Below are 20,736 nucleotides of genomic sequence, written 5' to 3'. Positions count from 1 at the left end.
AGAAGCTCACATTGTACACGGCAAACAGCAGACTGCTAGCTGCTAACATTTAGCAGCCACCGACATTTCTGCAGATGTTGATCTGAATATGTGACACTGTCAGCGAGATGTGTCCTATAAAAATAGGCACGTGTGTGCGGTTTATGGCACTGTTGGGTTTACGAATGGCTCCGCTGCCCCCCGGGAGTAAAGGTCAATCTGTCTGTGTTATCTGTGGAGAATTAGCCAGTAACAACATCACGTGAAGTTATTAATGATGCGTTCAAGCTCCGTGCCGTCAAAATGGCTAATAATGTGATCTTGTGACACTTCTTGTAACAATTCCAGAATTTAAACGGATACTAGAAAGGTAATTAGAAAGTTTTGATTGCAGATCACTTAAAATAATTGTTATTTTCATTATAGTTTTTCCATCCGTTTCGCACGCAGTGTGAATCCGCACTGGTTGTGAAGGAACGACATAGAAATAGGACTGAAACGGTCCCGAGTCGTTGGCCTCAGTCGAGTGCGTCAACCGCTCTTCTTCAAGTGTGTCATCGGCCGTTCAGATGTCGCAGGAACTCGGACATTGATCCGGAGCCGCCACTTTCATGCAGCTGCCGGCCTTCAAGGCAGGAATGCTTCTGACTTTATTTTCTTTGTGTGTGTGTGTGTGTGTGTGTGTGTGTCTCTCCATGCAGTATTGATGTTATGTCTCAGTCCCCCCCCCCCACCCCCAAAACCTTCGAATTTCTGGTGTGAAGCATTGGCGAGGTCTCCGTGGGAGCCGCGCGTGTGTGTTCTCCACTCTTAAAAGACCCCGAGTCCCGGCGAGCTCGGTGCCTGAGGGGACCAACATTTCCCCGACCCAGTCGTCTTAAAAGAGGAGTGTTTGGTCAAGAGCTGCCGCTCATCCCCCCCCCCACACACACACACACACACCTCCTCTCGTCTTTGGTGTGACAAGTGAACAATGATGCATATGCAGCGACTGCAGAATGGAGCCTATTTCACGTGTCTTTTGAACCCCCCCCCCCCCCCCCCCCTTCCCTCCTCGCCAACCAAAAATCGCATTCCACACACACACACACACACACCTTGCTTTTGGATTGCTGTGAATTTTGATTTCAGTGTGGCGCCGGCAGCGAAAGAGAGTCACATGTGATGTTTGTACGTCTCAGATAAATGGCTGTTTGCTTTAATAACCACACTGAATGCAGAGACACATGTAATTGCTTTGATGTCGCTCCGATGGCTACAAATAATGGCGCTCTGCGTGGTTACGGAGTCAGTTAGGCGCTGGAGGCGTAGCGCGCAGGCCCGCGTGCACAGGCTCAGCGCGCGGGCACCTGGCGGCGCGCAAGAATTCCCCCCCCCCCCCCCCCCCATCACTCACCTCCCTTTGCCTTTTTTAGTCACCCCGGGGGGCTTGATTTAGATGAAATGCCACTTTTAATAGGAAAAACCAACAACTTGGAATATTGCTTGTGAAAGTAGCAGGAAGGGGCGGCGGCAGCGGCTGATTCTTCCTTCATTGTGCTCTTCAGGCATTCGCTGGCCGTGTGATGTTAGCGTTGTCTCACATTTGGCCCCCATGTGGACCAGGGTGTCTGCAGGAAGCGCCATTTGCAGCCCCGACCCCGCTGGGGGACTCGAAAGTGGAACAAGCGGAGGCTGAGTGGACGGCGGCAATTAGTGACACAGCAGCTCATCATATCTGCCCTTTCTTCCCTTGTTTTGGTTTTAACTCACTTACGCTTTGTCTTAATTGCTTTCATATCATGAATTTGTATGAGTCGCACTCACATAAATGAGCCACACGCCTCGCTTGCAAGTCGACAGTTGTTCTTTTTTAGTTTTTTTTTTGCTGGATTCTAGTTGAAGCACTTCACTTATGACTCTCCGGCAGCCAGCTGCTGCTCCGCCTCAAGGCACTGGGTAGTTTTTTTAATGTCAGCTGTGCAGCAAAAAGATCTTGGCAAGTCGCAGGCGCCTCAAATACCTCGTCCTCAGTGCAGATATTAGCTTCATTTTTTAGGCCGGCCGTGCGGTCCTGGGTTTCTATAGTAACTCTGTCCACGCAGCATTCCCATTTGGCAGCGTATTAATTAATTTATCTCCCATTGATCCCTTGCATCCCTCAAGCCTTTCGCCGGCGTGGCCCGAAAGATGCGTTGTTGATTGAATGCACAGTGCATCTTCAGACGCGATCGCAAATCAGTGCGGGGGGGGGAGGGGCTGGGAGCGGACCTTTCATGCTGCAGTGGTAATGATTCGTTTCGAGTGGCTGCTGTAATTGCAGGTTTGGAGCCGGGCCCCGGGCCCCGGCCCCTGTCCTGCCCGTGGCCTCGTGGACTGGACTGCAGGAGTAGGCCCTTGGGGCACAGCGGGCATATCCGAGTGCAGCTTATTTTTCTGTATTTTACTTTTGATACATGTTGGCATAGAGTGGAGGGGGGGGCCGTGATGCTTCAGGTTAAGATTTTTATAATAAGCTGTTCCTGCCAGCTCCCGGCGCAGCCTGACATTTACTCAGCGCAGGGCAAATAAGGATAGAGAAAGAAATAAATAAAAGAATATTTTCCCAGTGACCTTCATCTCCCATCTTCTTGCTCTTCATATCTTTTCGCGCGCACATATTCTTTTTAACTTTACAGGTATTGTGTTTCTCGCGCGTGTCTTCAACAAGTGGGAGGAACCTCTGGCAAACGGATGAAAGGAAATGATGTCAAGACCTCTGCGGGATGCAGAGCCCCGGCCGGGTCTGGTGTAACGCAGGAATGAATGTTTGCATGACAAACGCTGTATTCGTTACCCGCTCAGTAATGAGACCTCCAGTCGCGCCTCCGGGGGAAATATGAACTAAACTTGAAGCCCTTATTATTGTAGGTGTTAAGAATTTGGAAAGTAAACGTCCATCAAAGGGAGGAAAATGAGACAAAGCGCGAGGTGAATGATCGGGGCGGTAATCGTACAAGACAACTCGACGGGGGGGGAGTTGAACTAAAAGCAGCAGAAGCCAGATGGGAGAAGTGAGAAGTCGGGGGGTTGAAAGTAATGATAGCTCACCCCATGTCGGCCTCTGTGACAGAAATTACTTTGAAGTTTGGAGAGTGGCGTTGTCATGGAAACAGATTTTCATACTGCTGCTTGGCGGGTGGGCCCTTTGTGTGTGTGTGTGTGTGTGTGTGTGTGTGTGTGTGTTTTTCCTCTGCTGGATGACAATGGCCGCCGACAAAGACGTCACCTGGAGGACGACAGGTATCGGCCCGGAGTGCTGACTCAGCCGAAGCGCTTTGTCCTGGCCGGTCCAGCGGGGATCCTAAAGGCGCTGGCGGCCAACGCTATTTTGTTTTGAACTTAACGAGCGCTTCCCGCGGGGCCTGTTTGAGGTAACAAGCCCCTCATTGCTATAAAGTGAGCATTAGGTGCTAGATTGCTCTGTAATCCTTCCAACACCCATCGTGCCAATGTTCCGCCGCCCGCGTCATCGCCCGTCCGCGGCGCGTGACAGCGCTGGCGGCGCGTGACAGCGTCCTCGCCGCGTTTTTTTGCGCTCGAGTCACAAAGTCCTGCTTGTCACGGACGGGGCGCTGTGCACGGGCGCCCACTATTTTTAATTAAAAGACGTCGTATCTCTCACTCTCGCGCCGGGAGGCGTGATCACTGCCTGTCACTTCAGCTCAAGGAAAACCTGTTTATTTTTGGTCCCAGGTGCATTTAACGGGTCTGTCAGAACTGATGAAAATTAGAGGAGGCAGAGGCGGATGATGAGCCCCACTGTCATTAGATGGGCTGGAGCGGATGTTTGTCTGCCTTAGTTTGCCCTCCGTTCACGCATAAACGCTGGCCAGCAATCTAAAGAAAACACACGACCGGCATAACCGGTAGTTTATTCTCAGACGCCGTAAATCAGACGATTTCAAGTTTGCTCCGCTCAAACTTTTAAGAATAACCAAAATATTCCTCGCTTGTAGCTGCTGATGAAGACCTGCAGTATTCGGCAGTGCCGCTACACTTCAGTCTGCTCTGTGTTTTTCTGAAATGTAAAACAGCAGAAGTAAATAGACTTTGGGAGCTGACAAACTCCGGTTCTTATTCGCTCGGGTGGTTTCTGTCTCTGTTCCGTCTCTCACGAACACCGAAATGAAAGCGAAAGTTAGATTTTGCCCAACTAATCCTCGGAGGGGCAGAACAATGCTGCATCAAATAGAGATGTGCATCAAATAAAAAAAACTCTGACTTTCATATTTGGAGATACGAGTGCCGCTCCGGAGCTGCATGACGAGTGTTTTTCTCCCCTTGGGACAAAATTGAGCCACATTCTGCAGTCTGTACTTTGGATGTACAATCTGAGACTAAATCGGGAAGATGGTGGAGTTCCATTGTTTCCCTGCCACCCAAATCATCGTGCAGCTTTGTGTTGACGAAGCTCCTCTCTCCGACGTCATGCAAACATAGGACAGCATGTCACGTGGATGCAACCGTCGGCTCCCTTTATGGGCTTTAGTGGGGGGGCGTAGTTGCATTGTACTTTTATTGTGTTGGTTGCCTCAATTGTCATGCTCGTAAAAATGGAGAGGAAGCCAGATATCAGAGTGACGTAGTTTGTTGGGTTCGTTTCTTTGCAGCTGAAACTTTGTTTGTTTACGAGAATAATCCACATGGTAGATTTAAAGTTCCCCCATGTGAAATGCAAAATAAACACTAATCTGAAGATAAGCCAATTGGTAGAACGCAAGCGGATCTGAGCCTCTGGGGGGGCCGTGGTCGGAATCTCACATCTGGGGTTCAATGTAACAGACTGTTTACTGTATATCAAATGTACATGCATGATACGGCTTCCACTTACGAAGGCTTATTGCTTTTATAACTGTCGATGAATGGATGGGTTCCCAGTGAGTGTGAGCATCCGGCACTTAATAAACCTACTGGGAATAAAAGGCCTCTCAGTCAGCAAAGCTCTTGTTGGCAAAAGAAGAAGCACTCACACATCCTGCAGCTCACAATCCGGCAACTTAAATTCCATCTATTCAGGAAAAAGGTTCTTTTTATGTCTTTTGTTGTTCCAAGTGTGCTGTTAATGTTAATCTTACTGCGGTGCTGTAGGTGCTGACCGCCCCCCCCCCCACCCCCCCATCAATGACCACCTGTCTCATGCATTAAGATACAATTAATGCTACGAGAGCAGTTTCTCGATACGGAGTAAAAAAATATATATATTTTTATTAATTTAAAATGACCACATAACACAGCTACAGAGACAACGATTACTATGATACATTTGGTATATATTTTTTGAGGTTTATGTTAAAGTGCTCCTCCTTCTAAACAATGTCGTATCATAATGTATCCCATAAATCCCTTCCACACACACACACACACACAAATATTTGCGCAGGCCACACAAAGTGCTGCAACGCAATTGCCCCTAAGTGCCACCTTGGTCCCTCACCAGAGAGAGGTTTCAGGTGTGTTCTCTGTCCACTTAGTCCCTTAACATACCCAAGTGCTCCGGTTGACCTTCTTCATGCCCAGAACGGCGCTAATCACCTCTCGTGTGACCCACTCTGACAAGCTGCCGCTTTCTTTGAACTACACAACAAATGACACCAACACAGAAATCGATGTGGAGCCACTTAAAACATGGGGGTGCAGAAACTAAATCAGGAAGTGTATTTCTGTCAGTTTCACGTGTTGGTTCGGGCTTTTTGAGATCACGATCAACTGATTATGAGCCTGGAAGACTTTTTCCAGACAGTTTTTGGACACCGAAGAAGGGATTTCATGATTCACGTGGCTTTGGATTCCAGTATTTGTTGACTGCTCATGAAGGCGTCAGAAGTCAGGAATGTCGAATATATTTGACTGAATATTAGCAGGTGATGATCATCAGTACCGATCACTGATCTATTTATTTCCACGAATACAACATCATCTATAGTTTGTTACAACCATTTATAGAGCATTAGGAATCTTTGGAGCTTAGAGAGGTCGAGGGGAAAGAACCGGTGAGCTGCAGCATATTGATGATAATGCTCCTGTCCTTTCCCACGACATCAAACGTTTCAACCACTCGCCCATTCTGTCCTTTTTTTCTTTTCATGTCACGAGGAAACATAAGCGCTCACGTGGTAATTGTAACGCTTCCCTGGCCTGTCTTTTTGTCCGGCTTCAGGGGAATCGGAGCCAAACAACTCGCTTTATGGAAAAGCGACAGTGTCTACATGTCGACATGCATCTCATAACGAACCATCCAGCTCCTGCAGCACACGTGCATTAGACCCCAGAACAGACCCCCGGGGAGATTGTTAAAATAGCGCTGCAGGTTAGCTTGACTAGGGGCAGTGAAGTACTCGCGTGCGGTCGACGTGAAATAGACTCCGATGGGATGGATGGCAGGCGGCCTCCTAACAGTCCCACGTTGGACAGATGTGACTGCAGGGACGAGTCCCGGGAGGGTGTGAAATATTCCACAGTACCTGTGAGCTGCTGATTGTCAATAGTACCAGGGGGGATATGAGGAAGCTGAGGTGTTTGGTCGGATCGGCGAGGAGGCGGCTGTGCTCCTTATTGGCTTAATGGTTAAAATGGGGTTGGGGGGCTGGCCGGGGGGGCGGGGGAGAAGGAGAAGGAGATGAGCTGCCATAAAGCAAACGGAGAGAGACTTCCAGGCGGCTGGGCGAGTTTTGGTCGCTCCTCTTCCCTCATCACACAGTAGCAGCTTAACCTGGCCTTGGTACAGCGTGTGCGAGGAGAAGAAGAAAAGTGAAGCTGTGCGTCGCCCCCTTCAGGGTCCTTTTAGTTCCTCTCGCTCTCATCATCTCCCAGTCGTTTCGGATCCGCGGGGTCTGACTAAGCACCTTCTGTCCTCCCCAGCCTCCCCAACTCCCAATCTCCCCGGGCCCTCCTCCATCCTTCACTGCTCTTAATGACAGGCCTCTATTTAATTCAAGCTACAGGGAAATGAGATTAGTTTCTACAGAGGAGGAGAGGGTGCACGGAGCGACAGCGGAGCCAGAGGATGCGAGCGGGAGAAAGATAGCGAGAGAGAGCGTGTGTGTATGTGTGTGTGTGTGTGTGTGTGTGTCTGTGTGTTATCCCATCAACTGCTGCCTGCCATCTTCAGCAGCTTAGAGTACACGTTATTTTAGAAGAACACACTTAATGCCCTACAGCCCCAATGCTTGTCATCCCGTCACTGACTCCATCGAGGCTCACTGCAGTGTGTCCAAAGGAGGCAGCAGGAACACCATGAAGGAGACCATGTTAATGGAGATGACGATGCCAGTGATGATGATGATGATGATGATGATGTTGGAGCTGTCGGTCTGTAATGTGACGGCTTCCACAACACGTGGCTGATGGCTTCTTCTGTACGCTCGCCTCTTCCTTCGCTATACGTTTGCAGGAGCTCCACCATAACGCTGTTGCCCAAGTGGTGGAAGCATTGAGTTAGTGTGTGTGTGTGCGTACCGAATGCAAATCACAGGAGATAAAGCGCAGACACTCGCCCCTGCCCGCATAGAAAGCAGGCGGCTACAGAGGAGCACTCGGCTGCCTAAAGCCCCCGAAGCGCGTGTCAACTCCGCCCTCCATTCCGCACCGGGGCTCTGCATTTTAACTAAACATCTGGCTGTGTCAGCACCAGTTCATCGCAGCGGGGGCCCCTCCCCACTCCCCCCCCTCCATGCTTCTCTGCCTCCGTGTCTCACGTCTGAGTACGTCGGGAGTCTTTGCGCTCGACGCCGGTTTGATGTTTGTGAGCGCTACGCATGCATAAGCATCTGGATTTAATCATCAGACAAGAGGTTGAAATGTGAAGGCTTCAGCTGAGCCAGCCTGGGTGTCCGGCATATATTTAAACATGCCAACACACACACACACACAATTGTATTTTCACCCAAAATGTTTACTCGCTGAAAAGAAACCACCGACTGGGCTCCAACAATTAATCGGCTGCTCCCTACAGCCCATTACCAAGGGGGTTGAGTCACCTCATTAAACGTGTTTACCTCCTGGGAAAGTGCGTTCATTTTAAGGTGAGAGAAAGTACAGCTGGGAACAGGCCAGAAACAGTTCATATTTAGGGTCTGTCCGCATTGTATCGGCGGTACATGAGGAGGCCCTTTCACAATAAAGGTTGAGACAGCCACTGTATGGCGCCTAGAAACGGTGAAGATTAAGGAGAAGCCTGGATTCATTAAATGGAAGCACTGTGAGGCTGAGAGAGGGTCATTTTTAACAAAAGTGAGTTATGTTCTGTATTCAGTTTCACTGAGCGACAGTTAGTGCACATCTGCACAGTTTACCTCGTGTTACAGGTGAGCAGTAGCAAAACTGTATTTTGCCCCATCCTCTATTTCCTCTTTTCAGACATATAAAGACAGAATTTTTGCTGTCTTTCTGCGGTTTCTCCAAAAACAACTGAAAAGTGGAAAGGGACAAACGAAGAATCCTATTTAAATTACAATCCCAACTCTGACCATGTGAGAGAGAGAATCACGCCCCAGAGAGAGCGTCAGAAAAGCAGCTAACTAGCCACCGGCCATGTGGATAGTTTGTTTGTGCTTATTGAAAAGGTTATTGGCAGGATTGATACCCTCGGCCGAGACACGGGAGCTTAACTCGCCCCCAGCTGGGGAAATTAGTGGATAAGCACCTGACGCGCTCTCTGATGGAGAACATTTAGAAGTTCAGCATCTCTTGAAGAAACTGAATTAACCTCTCAAGCTGTTCGGAGCGCTTTCCGTCGCACATTATGGCAAAGATTTGTTTAGACGCCTGAAGTGTGAACATGTGCCGGGTGCTCGTACTGCTCCAACGGGGGGAGGGTGGGGGGGTCGCACCCTGACCCGCCGCTCGTCTGCAGCAAAGGCGGTGCTGTCAAAACACGTGAAATCACAAAGTTGTGTTCGCCAAGTTAGTGCCAACGCATCCCCGGTGCACCCGCGTAGCTTTGAGTGCAGCGCACGTAAGGGAGGCTTCTCTTTGAAGAAAAGGGGCCGTTAGTGGTTACAGCGTATCTGCACAGTCTCCTGAATTGCCCCATTTTAAAGCTCCGATTCAAAGTGTGTACAGAGCAACAGGCTGTACAGTCCCTCCTCTTAGGACGGGTGACACTCTGCTCGCGGACCGGAGGGCTCCAGAGACGCCGAATTATCCGCGGCTAAATGAGCCTCATTTTCATTAATTACATTTTGTCACTGACCACCTTTTTTTTTTTAAATCCGCATTTCGATCAAGATGTTCAGAGTCGATCGAGTGATCAAAGTGAATAAATCTGATTACAATAAATAAGTGCAGTTAAACCTGACTTTTACTAAACGGTCTCTCTGAATGTTCTACAGGGCGTCATTAACTGTCCCCTAATCTGCAGCAGAACACCAGCCAAATATTACGGGCTAAAAGCGCTGCCCTGTTCGCCTCGCAAATCTCGTGGTTCTAATCTCGGACGCCCAGAGTTTAACCGCTCGACGAGTGTGTTTGTGCATCTGACGCCTTTTAAAAACGTTGTTTTCTTTTCCCTAAATCAAAACTACATTGTTGTCCATTTCCAGCAGCACTGGCGGAAAATGCACCCCGCTCTCTCCATGCAGGATGTATGTATATACGTATATGAATACATATGACGCTGTGGGTGCTCATAGCTGTAAAGTTGCACAAGAAGCGTGAGTCTAAGCGTCCCCTCCCCCTCTCTGTGTTTGACACCAGGTGATGAGATGGTGTCAAAGGTGGAGCTGCATGTTGGCAGCTGAGAACACAACGCTAACGTGCGTCTCTCTCGGTCTAAACTGAAGCGTTAGCCGGCGTTTATGCCTTTTGCAGCGCAGGTGGATATACTATCGCTCCCTCCACGAGGGCCACATTACCGCCAAACGTTAATGCTCCATGACATTCAGTCACTTTAGCACAATAATTAATCAAAATAAACATACAGCTCTTGACAATGAGGCTTTTCTATTCGGCACTAATCAGACAACTCATTAGGCAGTAATGAGCCGACTCTGCCTGCTCTTGTCGTGTTTGGGGGAAGTTTGGCGCATGGGGAGAAGTGTGTGTGTGTGTGTGTGTGTGTGTGTGTGTGTGTGTGTGCGTGTGTGCACATAGACACGTAGGTACACATGCAGCCACTGATACACACACAGCAGCCGGCACTCCTGTAGTCCCACTCCAATTATGGCAGCATCTCACCCGGGAAGAAGCCCACTTACCCGGTATTCACTTTATGAATAATTGATTGTTTGTGCCAGTGTTATATTTGTAAATACACGTTTGCTCTCTGATTAATAGTTTTCTAGACATACTCATTTGTTCAATTTGATTAGACGCTTAAATGTATTATTTATTAGCTGAAAATGCACTCGGGTTGTTAGTCAGAACAAGGGCAACAAGAAGATGTGGCACCAGTGGGCATCTGCACGCAAACAGCCGCGCTCGCTCGTCACACGGCGGGCGGCGTTGGAATTTGAATTCATGTTTAAATTTTGAATAATGCACTGAAAAGATTCAAACTTGACCAGTAAGTCCTGTCTAAATCTCCGATTTTTTTTAGTCGTTAGACCACATATGTTTTTAAGTGCCGCGGTTTTATTGTTCTCTAATTAGATTGAGAATACTATTTTATTTGCTTAAGAGCTGCTGAGGCCGTAGTTCGGCATTCCGTGTCTAAATGATCCAAAATACAATGCTCCCAAATTCTCCACGTTTCAACTCATCCAACTGCGAAAGATCAGCTTGTCCCCTTGATGTGTTTTTCCATCAGTGGATGGCAGAATATGCGAGCTTTAGCGGGTTTCCTTTTATTGCCTCCAGGGAATGCAGCAGCTTGCGATCAGAGAGGATAGAAAAAGAACCACGTTTCAGATCATAACTGTGAGTGTGCGCAGTCGACATAAAGGATTCCTCTTCATTCTCTACAAGTGCACTAAATACGCACATCAACCATTTTCCCAGCATGCAGTCTGTTTTTAGTACAGTTGGTTTCTGTTGTTGTTACCAGCATGGCCAGTGATCTTATAAGTGAGGGAGAATTAAAAACCTCTTTAACAGCACACATAAAAACACCACTGGGAACCAGATCAGGAAAATCTGATGGCTTCAATCTGTGACATAATTTTCATAATGGATGTAAGAGAGCGATCGGCTAACAAACCTCATCATTTTTTAGCTGCGTCCGAATGCTCCATCAATGATTTGCGAGACCGTGATGATGTTTTATTTCCGTTTGTTATGACTGCTGAAGATGGTGACAAAAGCTGGTACACAACTCCATCCGCGAGACGCAATAGTCACGACGTTACCATGGAGACAGATGTACATCTCTGTACAGCAGGCTTTTGTACTTACATAGAAGGAGAATTATCAACATTTATCAAAAGAAGATAAATGGAATCCAGCCATAGTTCATGCTGGTTACATCTGACTCAAAACAGGGCCTATTAATGACACATTTGTTGACTGTGACTGTAGACATCCCACGTACAGCTACAGCAGGTGCTTTAAGTTAATCTGCTTCATTGGAGGTCTTGGTTGGTTGGGTGTGGGTGTCGATGCTCAGCTTGAGTGGCATCTTCTTGACCCTCCCACTATCTCTGCTGCAGCTGTCGGGGCCGTGAAGCATTTAAAAACAAGAGTGTTCAAATGTTAAAATGTCTTTCCTTCAGCGAACACAGACTTTCTTAATGGCCTCGTTAAATGTACCAGCCCTCTAACAATACAAAACCCGATTGATTTAAACTGGATAAAAAAATAAATAAAACATGCTGTTACGTGTTCAAACCCTTAGTTCGCTGAGCAAGATGTGAAACATGCCGCCTCTACACGCTGGACCCCCCCGCTGTGCCGTGCACTTAGTTTTAGCACCTTGTCAGCTGCTCGCTGTGCAGCGGCTCGCGCTCATTCTTCCTCGGCAGGCCATTACATTAGCAAAACAAAATGTCTCCAATCACTTCCGACGACGACAACGGGCGGTGGACTCGACCTTTTGCCGATCGCTGAAACATTGGTCCAATCAACCAACGCCCCATCCCACAAGGTGACCTCAATAACGTGCTTAGCTCCTCCCAACTTCTACCAGGCCTTCGGAAACAAGTGTGCAGGGACATTAATGGAAAACTGGGCAAGTGTTTCCTTAATACCAAATCAGGCAACTGCAGTCAGCAAGATTGTGGCTGATTTGACTGTTACGGCGCGCACACAGCCGACTGTTGAAGCCCTGCAAACCTGTTGCAAAGAGGTTGTGGACGAATGCCCAGCAGCACAGTGGGGAGGGGTTTGTGTGTGTGTGTGTGTGTGTGTGTGTGTGTGGGGGGGGGGGTTTAGTTATAAAAGTGACAGACATTGTGAATCATTAGTGTGTGTGCGCGTCGTGCCGGTGTGTGTTGCTGTGCTGCTCGGGAGTCCTAGCAGGCCAACTTAAGAGAGGAGGAGAGGCAGGACCCCTCTGCACCATATGCCAGATATGAGCCTGCCTGCCAAGTTGTTGGGGATGCTGGCGAGTGCTAGCGAGGCTGAATTCTTAACAGAGGGAGATGAATAATTGAACATGTGTGGAGCGAAGTTCTGTTGGGATAGATTGGGGTGGCTTTATACACCGAGAGGGGGACTGGAGACGAGCAAGACGCTTATTTAGACAGTGACGTGCTCTTAGTAAATAAGTCCTGGGGATTTAAAGATGAACCAGAATGGATTTATACACAGGCATATAGGCATCTTTGCATTTTGGTGTTAACAGCTATACCCAAAGAGGCCAAAAGCTTCCATTTAGCTTAGAAGTTTACACAGAAACCGGAGAGAATCGATGTAAATTCAGAAAAATGAGAAACGTTTGAAGAAAGATCTGTGAAACTTAATCAATTGACTGGAGGCAACTTTTCAAACGGGGTATGTGTTTATATTCAAGTTGTAATAATCAAGCAGACACTTCAATCGCAAATACAGCAGATAACCTTTACAGGCTTTTATACTTCTGAGACCTTTAAACTCCTGAGAGCAGATAGTGCTAATTAAGGAAGTAACTAGAGAATGTATTATTTATCCAAAGGGGTATATGTTAATGTAAGCAAACCAGGGCCAAAAGCTAACGAAGACATATTTTTTTGCACGGCACCATTTAACAAAGCTGTTGTGTGGGGAAACTATTCATGACAGCTTTCAAGTGGTGATTACGTGTGGGTTATGAGGCATTTTCCCACTTGCTGCAGGTTCCCATTTGAGTTAATGTCGTCCTCTGAGGAGGTGTGCAATCATTCAGCAAACCCACTAAACGTCTTCCTGACGGCACCGCGTAGAATCATCACTGCGCTTCGATTAAGACTAAAACGGGTCCAAGAGTCCTGCGCGGCTGCTCGCTGCTCGTTGGCGACCATATTGACACAATGGCGTTTAGCAGGTTCAACGTTTACCTCGTAAGCCACTGTAAGCCACGTCTTAGCATGCTAACATTGGCTAATTAGCAACGGTGGTGCTGCTGGGAAATATATTGGTATTACTAAAGATACAACTATTGATCTCGTGGTATTTTACTCAAAGCCACATTGATGCAGCTTGATGTTGGCCTGGTCTGTAGAGTTTAGGCTTGTCGGATTGTCATCGAAGCGGTTATCGACGATGTCTTTTCCAAAGCAGATATCAATGCTATTTTAATTGAATTACCATCAAAAGCTACATGGAAAGTGATCTGAAGCATCAAAGCTTTAAGTGTGCGTTTAGAGTTTGTCTTTGTGGAGCGGCATGTCCGCCTGCGGAGCCCAGTTCTTACACACTAGTCACAGTTCATCTTCTGCGCATCATGGATGTGTGTATTTTGAACCGGGCCTCTAGGTGGCCTGGAACTGCGACTATTAAAGCTAAACATGTCTTTTACAAACTTTTGTCGGAGAGAAATATTCATGGTTTGCTGCTATTCATGATGCCCAAAAACCAACATTGATCTGAGTGGGTGTTTTTCAAAGTCGCAGTTATCTTCAAGGCCATCTAGATGAACGCTGTGACCAATAAATGCAAAAAAGTGAGCCATGGAAATTGCCTCTGATCACATCTGACTGAGCAACTCTGCTGAAGGACACAAGAAGGACGGGCAGCAAGGAGAGCGACGGCGGGCTCCTCGGCGGCGGGCTCTCTCCTCTTTCCGTCACCCCGCAGCGGGGCCCGTGACCTGAATAAAGGCCGCCCGGGACGATGCACATAAGTGCGTGCAAAACGCACACACGCAACACCCCGCAAGTCTTGTGTTTCATTGAGTGAGCACGAGAGCGACGAAGACATCACACGAAGGGTTTGAAGATAATGATGAATCCCACTGCTGGCGGCAATGACACCGAGTGCAACAGAGAAAACAAGCTGTAGCCTGGTTAAGTGGTGCTGCCTGGATAATAGACAGAGACAAATGTGAGCGACTACGCGGTGGCGACAGCAGGTTTTCTCCGATGGTAGCCGCACGTTTTGTGGCTATTGCCTGCGACAACCCAATGATCCTCAGAAGTTGATCTGTTTTTGTCTCCTCAGCTTTATCGCAGCACACAAAGTTCTAACCGCCGTGCTCCCTCCTCTCCCCTTTCCCTCTTGTCTCCTTCTCTCCTCTCTGACAGATACCACCCTGTCCAGTGAACGTGGTAAGTACGGCCGCCGCTCCCCCCCCCCCCTTGATCTCGAGCCACCTGTGCCGGGACCGGTCCTACGGCGGATTGGCTGTTTGCTTTCATGCGGAAGGAACCATTTTCAGATGGTAGTTTCAGTGGGTGGGGGGCGGGGGGGGGGGGAATGTCGAGCCATGAACATCATTTCACCAGGAAGCTATTTTCCTCTCCGTCACGTTGCGTGTTTTCGACAAATGCTGAAACGGGGAGGAAAACATGGGAGCGAAGGCAATAATGAAAGCAGCATCCACAGACCCATGTGGCCAATCACTTCAATTTGAATTTAGCATATTTTCCCTGCACACGATTTGCATCAACCTACTTAGTCAATTTACCCCCTTTTGACTCTGATAGTACTCGATAAGGAGCCAACGTGGTAGGCTATATATTTTCTCTCCTTCTCATTCCGGCGTTAGTGGGACGCACCCCCGCGCAGGTTAAATAGGTGACACGTTTCTGTGTGCTTACACGTTCCCCGCTGTGCACGCCGTCATCCGACTTCCAGCATGGCACCGAGTCAAGGAGTGATCCCGCTCAACTGGCTCTCTGCTCCAAGTGGGTTGATGCTGCAGGGTCGGCGTTATGGAGCTAAATTGGTGTGGTGGCATCACACGGTGGAGACCAAACCCCACACGCTGTGTGTCTGCGCGTTGAAACCTCAAAAGTGGCGAGAGTGGTGGTTCAGATCAAGCACTTGAGGTCTACACGTGTGTGTGTGTGTGTGTGTGTGTGTGTGTGTGTGTGTGTGTGTTCGGTTAAGCCCTGTTCGCTGGCGGAGAAGACAGTGATCCACGGCACAGAGAAGCTTGTGTGATCCATTTTTCATTGCCGAGCTTCCAGACAGAATAGCACTTTTTTTTTTTTTTTTTTTTTAATACTATTGCAAAATTTTGAACAAAGCGACAGGAATAAAAGTCACAAAAGGTGAGGATTTGTATTCATGCGGAGGTTTATCCTTGATTTTGACCTCATCTCTGCCTTTCTTAACCGCTCCCACATTAAAACACACGCATGAGTTCTCTCTCCTCCCACACCTCCTTTTCCTGGTCTGTGCTGCGCCGCTAAGCAGCCACGAAACGTGAATGATGCTCGGCAATGAAAGGCAGAAAAAGAAGAGTGACGTAATAATTCAAAGGCAGGTGAGGGAGCGGGAGGAGGCGGTGTCAGGGCAAGGTCTGCGCGCCCTTGGTCCCTCGATGGAACGCAGCCAGCCAGCCGACTGCTCGTCACTCACCACGGCGCGCGTCATACGTGTGCGTTGGTGAATAACAGAAACGTAAAGTAGCCGCGGCGGGGAAGAAACTGTCTAGGCTACGAAACGCAGCTTCCTTCTCCTCTCTTCGTGTCCTCGACAAGCTCTTCTCTGCCCCGTCCGCAGCGATGGGGTGTGTTTGAAATCCTCCTCCATGTGAAGTGGCTGCCGGCGCATCCTCTCAGAGCTTAATTGGCTCTACCTGAGGAGGGCAAGGTGTAATTGCGATAAGAGAAAACGCTGTGCTCGGCTGGTTTTAGGGCCCTTATCTATAGTCTTCGGATTGATTATGGTTTTTCTGCCAGCCGTGCAAATTGTTCAACCCCGTCAAATGCGCTGGAAGCCACGTTAACTCTGTCTTGGCCAAACTATAAAGCAAACGGAGCGTGTATTGCTGATTAAGCTACAATATTCTGACCATTCGCTTTAAGCTCTGATCTCTACTGGTGTTTAAATTGCTTTCGTTCTTATTTCAATTGGGGCAACAGGGAGATATTTAAGACAGTCATATTGTTTTCTGTCTGCTGTTTCACACGTGTGTTTTATGGTCAAATTAACTATTCTGCAGGTACTTTTATCTTAGAAAGATCATTTCTGAAATCCAAAAATCCAGCCAAAATATATGTAAGCAATAGTTAGGGAATACTGCTTTATGCTTCACTACAAAGATTACGATTAATGGGTTTATACCGCTCTCCTGTCTGTACGTTAACTTTGCAGCTTGATGCAGCAGACGCTTAGCTTAGCTTAGCATAGCTGGAAAAACAATCTAGCCAGGCTCTGTCCAACAGTAACAAAATCAATATATCTCCACCTCTTAATTAATGAATCCTTATAGCCCTGCCGAGAACAAGGAGAAGCACATTAACCGCTGGTTAAACCGGCTTCTTGTTTTTAAGCTTTGCTTTTTTCCTACAGATCAAGAAAAGAACATAATAATGTGTTGATTGATGATCGTGTGCTGGTTACCAAAGTAACTGTACAACAGAAGCAGGCCAGCTGTTTCCCCTTCCATGCCTTAAACACATCTAAGCTAACTTGACAGGAAATCCAATTACTCTATTTACCAAAATGCATGAGTTATATTTTCACATCCACATGTAAAATGAATACTTGTGCACCAGTTTACACTTGCAGGGAAATGTATTCACGTCACTTGTTTAAGCTTGTCTGTGATTGTCTGTGATGCCCCCCTCCCTTGCTCTCTTTGCTGGTTTTGAGTCGCGGTTAGGCCTAACAGAGCAGCTAATGGGCTGTGAAATGTCTCCAAAGCTGGGGCAACACAAAGCGTTAATGTCCAAAGCCCTGCTGGACCAAGGAGAGCGGCAAACCCCCCCCCGGCAAGCCCCGCAAAACAGGCGAAAAGGGAGTGGGGGCGTCACTCCTTTCCGCTGGTGTGTCACAAAGGCCATTTCTGTCCAGTTGTTGCTAAGCTTTCCTAGTGGCCGCGGTGAAACGGCGTAATTGCCTGCTGGAATTGATCAGACTGCAGTCTGTAGAGTTTCATTTCCCCTTGTAACATAAGATCATGAACGCTGCTCAACAGCGTTCTGACATTTTCGCTTTCAATCTTCCTAGCCGCAGAGAACAATGCATAGTCGGGTAGATTCAAGGCTCAGGAATATTGACTGGGAAGCTTGATGTATCACGATTGGCAATTTTAGCCGGACAGGTTGATTGACAACCTGACAGCTCGTAATCAGAGCGATGTAGTTCAGTTTGTGTGTTCATTGGAAGCGCAGCCGAGTCAACTTAATAATCTAAACATTTCTGCGTTTTATTACGCCAAAGAGATAACGTTGAAAAGCAACGTGGGGACGTTGGCTTTAAATGTCGTTGCCAAGCAGAAGCCGAGTGGAATGCGGTTCTTGATCGTCTGCAAAGATTTTTCTCATATGTGGTGACGCTTGCGACCCCTTCAGCTTCTCTTCCCCCTCAGTACTAATTAAAGCTGTTTTTCTGCAGCGGATCTTGAGCTGATGAAGACAGCCACTAAGAGCTCTTGAAGTAAAGTCACACAGGACCTGTATGGCAGATGTTTTTTTTTTTTTTTGCAAGAGTATGTGCAGAGAGAAAGAAGCAAAGCAGGAAATAAATAAGCGTAAAAATGTCAGCCTGTCTCGAGCGAGGAGCTCTTATTTCCCCCCAATTTAAGACTTTCCATTTCAAACTTTTCCTCAAAAAGGTTCTGTGGAGAATTTTTTTTTTTCACGCTATCTTCCGATGAACTATTAAGACAAGTATTTCTCAGCTAAAAGAAAAAAAAGAAAGTGCCGGAACAGCTTGATCTGGCGGCTTTGACCGCTTCTCCCAGCTGAATGGGAAGAAGCCTTTTGGCTACAAAGGCTGAGCGTGCAGAGGGTCGAGGCCCAGAGGACAGTGCCTAATGGCTACGGGTCCGGCTTCCCCTTGTGGATTACATGTTTCAAAAAGTTAAGACTTGATCAGTGTTTTTTCCAGAGAAAGGGACACTTTTTTTTTATGTGATGCATATGGGAGCAGACAGAAAACTTGCTGGAACCAAAAGAAGGCTTTGTGCTGAGGTCCACAGCAGATCACACACTATGCAAGCTCTGGCCTCAGCTCGCCACACCGCTGTGATCCGCACCTCCCAAAGCCAAACGTCATATCTGTCTCTGCAGAGTTGGCTGCTTACACCTCCGTTCTGCGCGTATCGCTCCAGCCACGGTGCGTACTTGACCAATTAGTTTGTGCTCAGACATTTTAACACCCGGACTGGGACTAATGAAGCCACATTTCCTGGGTTTAATTATACCAAGATTATGTGGTATTATGAGGAACAGGAAATGGCGGCGCACACTTTTAGCATCCCCCCCCCGTTCCATCATCGCCTCCTACTGTGGGAGACTTCTCTCCCCCCCCCCCCCCCCCCTACCTCTGCCTTCACTCCTTCCCTTGACTGCGCAGATCTTTCCCCTCTCCTCCTTTCGGCGCTCACAGGCGCGTCCTGGCGTTCTCACTGCAACAACGCCGGACGGCACAAACGCATTAAGGAGCTGTGAGACAAAGCTGGTCTGGGTAAATCCCTACACAAATTAGACCATTATTAAAGGCAATTGGCACTGCCTGCTACCAATTTACAATGTCTCTTTAACAGAAAGGCGAGCAGCTTTTATTACACCCCTCCTCCTTCCCTCCCTCTTCCCTCCCTCCTCCTTCCCTCCTTAGCAAAGCTGTGCAGCTTTGGAACAGTGTCATCCTTCAAGATCTGGGTTGGAATTATATTGTAGTACAGAGCTGATGTTCGCATGAGGCTTGGCCCACAAAGACGCCTGCTCGTGATTGGCACCCGGGTTTGCACAAAGAGCATCAATTTTCTTCTTCTTTTAAAATGAAGGGGGGGAAAAAAAAGCTTTTTTTAACACACATTCCACCTCAGATGCTCGGCTCCTCGGAGGCGTACGAAATACCCACGTTTGCGTTCATGTGAAGTATGCTTAGGCGCTTTCTTTGGCTTTTAAACTGGTGCGTTTGGTTCTTTTCTCTGTCAAATGGGTTTTTCAGCGGGAAACAATTTGCTTGTCAATCATAGCTACTGTACCTCTGTGTGTCTCTTACACGCACACATACTACTTTGCAGATTGATGCAATGAATTCTGCGCGTGTGCAAATGAGCGAGCATTCCGCATTTGTGTGTGTGTGTGTGTGTGTGGGGCGGGGGGGGATGCATGTGTTTATGCATGTCAGACATTTTAGGTCATAAAAACTAATCTGCCACTTCTATAAAATGAGTACGGGAGCTGCCGGCATGTCAACATCCCAGCTGACAGATCCCACGGAGTTCCTGTTTCCTTGACTTTTAATCCGAACCGAACCAACCGAATCACTTTAATCAACCCTGACTTGACAAATTGAAATAATTTAAACTCTTTGACTAATTTCGTGTTTTGCAGATGTGCTATGAGGAGCACGTCAAGCCTCACCGGGTCGTTTTTCTTTAACAACGTAATACTTTTGCTCGTCTGCACTTGAAAGCTTATAAACGGTGCAGAACCACACCATGATCTTTTATGCACATTTCAGCCAGTTTGTTATTATAAAGGTTCCCACTGTCCTATTAAAATTCTGTGGGGACTTTAACTTTCTTTATGAACCATATAATGTGTAGTCAATGTACACCAACAACAGTATTTTGTTATAATAGTAAGCACTTTTCTTAAGGCTTAGGCCCTGAAATGGCTCCATGTGAAACATGCCGTAAAGCAGAAGTCCTCAATCTGTTTGGGGACCCGGTGGTCGGGGGCCGCTGCTGTAAAGTATTCTTTCAAACTCTCATTCATTCTGCACAGTGACTCAACTGCCACAACACTTTCCTGCTACTTTTCCTCATTTCATCCACCTGTGACTCAACATATGGTCATTTATGAAAAGAAGAATTACAGATAATAATCTGTCGCTGTGGGTCCACAGAGATTTATGTCATCCATTTTTGTTTTTAATTACAATGATTCTGGCCGTCTGTCGGTCTCCTCTACATCTGTCAGCAATCTCCTGCACTTTACACAATCTACTGCACTTTTTGCATCCATCTGTTTGTATGTGACCAGAATAAATCCCGAACCATATTCAGTAATTCATGTTCACGTTCACAACACAAACTTGCTAATAGCGTGACTCTTGGATTACCACATTTTGCACGGACAGAAGATGAATCGTTTTTTTTGTAAAGCCATTATCAGGACAAAATGTCTCAAATCTTTGGTTTAGAAAAATGTACCTGCTGAACTAATTCATTCCCATCCGCCTCAGCTATTATTTAGGAATTGCTAGCATGCTGCATGAACGCAGTCAACATTATACTTGCACGTTGAACTGGTGCAGATTGCGTGGTTCATTTGTTATTTC

General features: G+C 47.4%; 1 protein-coding gene across 3 annotated transcripts in view; it reads left to right on the top strand.

Moving 5' to 3' along the window:
- cdh4 (cadherin 4, type 1, R-cadherin (retinal)) overlaps positions 1 to 20,736 on the top strand; it is a 144,010-nt gene that overhangs the window by 44,098 nt on the left and 79,176 nt on the right. For 2 of the 3 annotated variants that reach the window (XM_040204419.2, XM_040204418.2), the window contains exon 3: positions 14,571 to 14,594. The exons of the other annotated variant lie outside the window; for it this stretch is intronic. In XM_040204419.2, coding sequence (XP_040060353.2) covers positions 14,571 to 14,594 — 24 coding nt within the window. The remainder of the gene's footprint in view (positions 1 to 14,570; positions 14,595 to 20,736) is intronic. 3 annotated transcript variants of the gene reach the window in all.

Source organism: Gasterosteus aculeatus, chromosome 17 (assembly GCF_964276395.1).
Source record: "Gasterosteus aculeatus chromosome 17, fGasAcu3.hap1.1, whole genome shotgun sequence".
Lineage (NCBI taxonomy): Eukaryota > Metazoa > Chordata > Actinopteri > Perciformes > Gasterosteidae > Gasterosteus > Gasterosteus aculeatus.
Note: the sequence above shows the minus strand (reverse complement) of the source record. Positions and strands in the feature narration are given on the sequence as shown.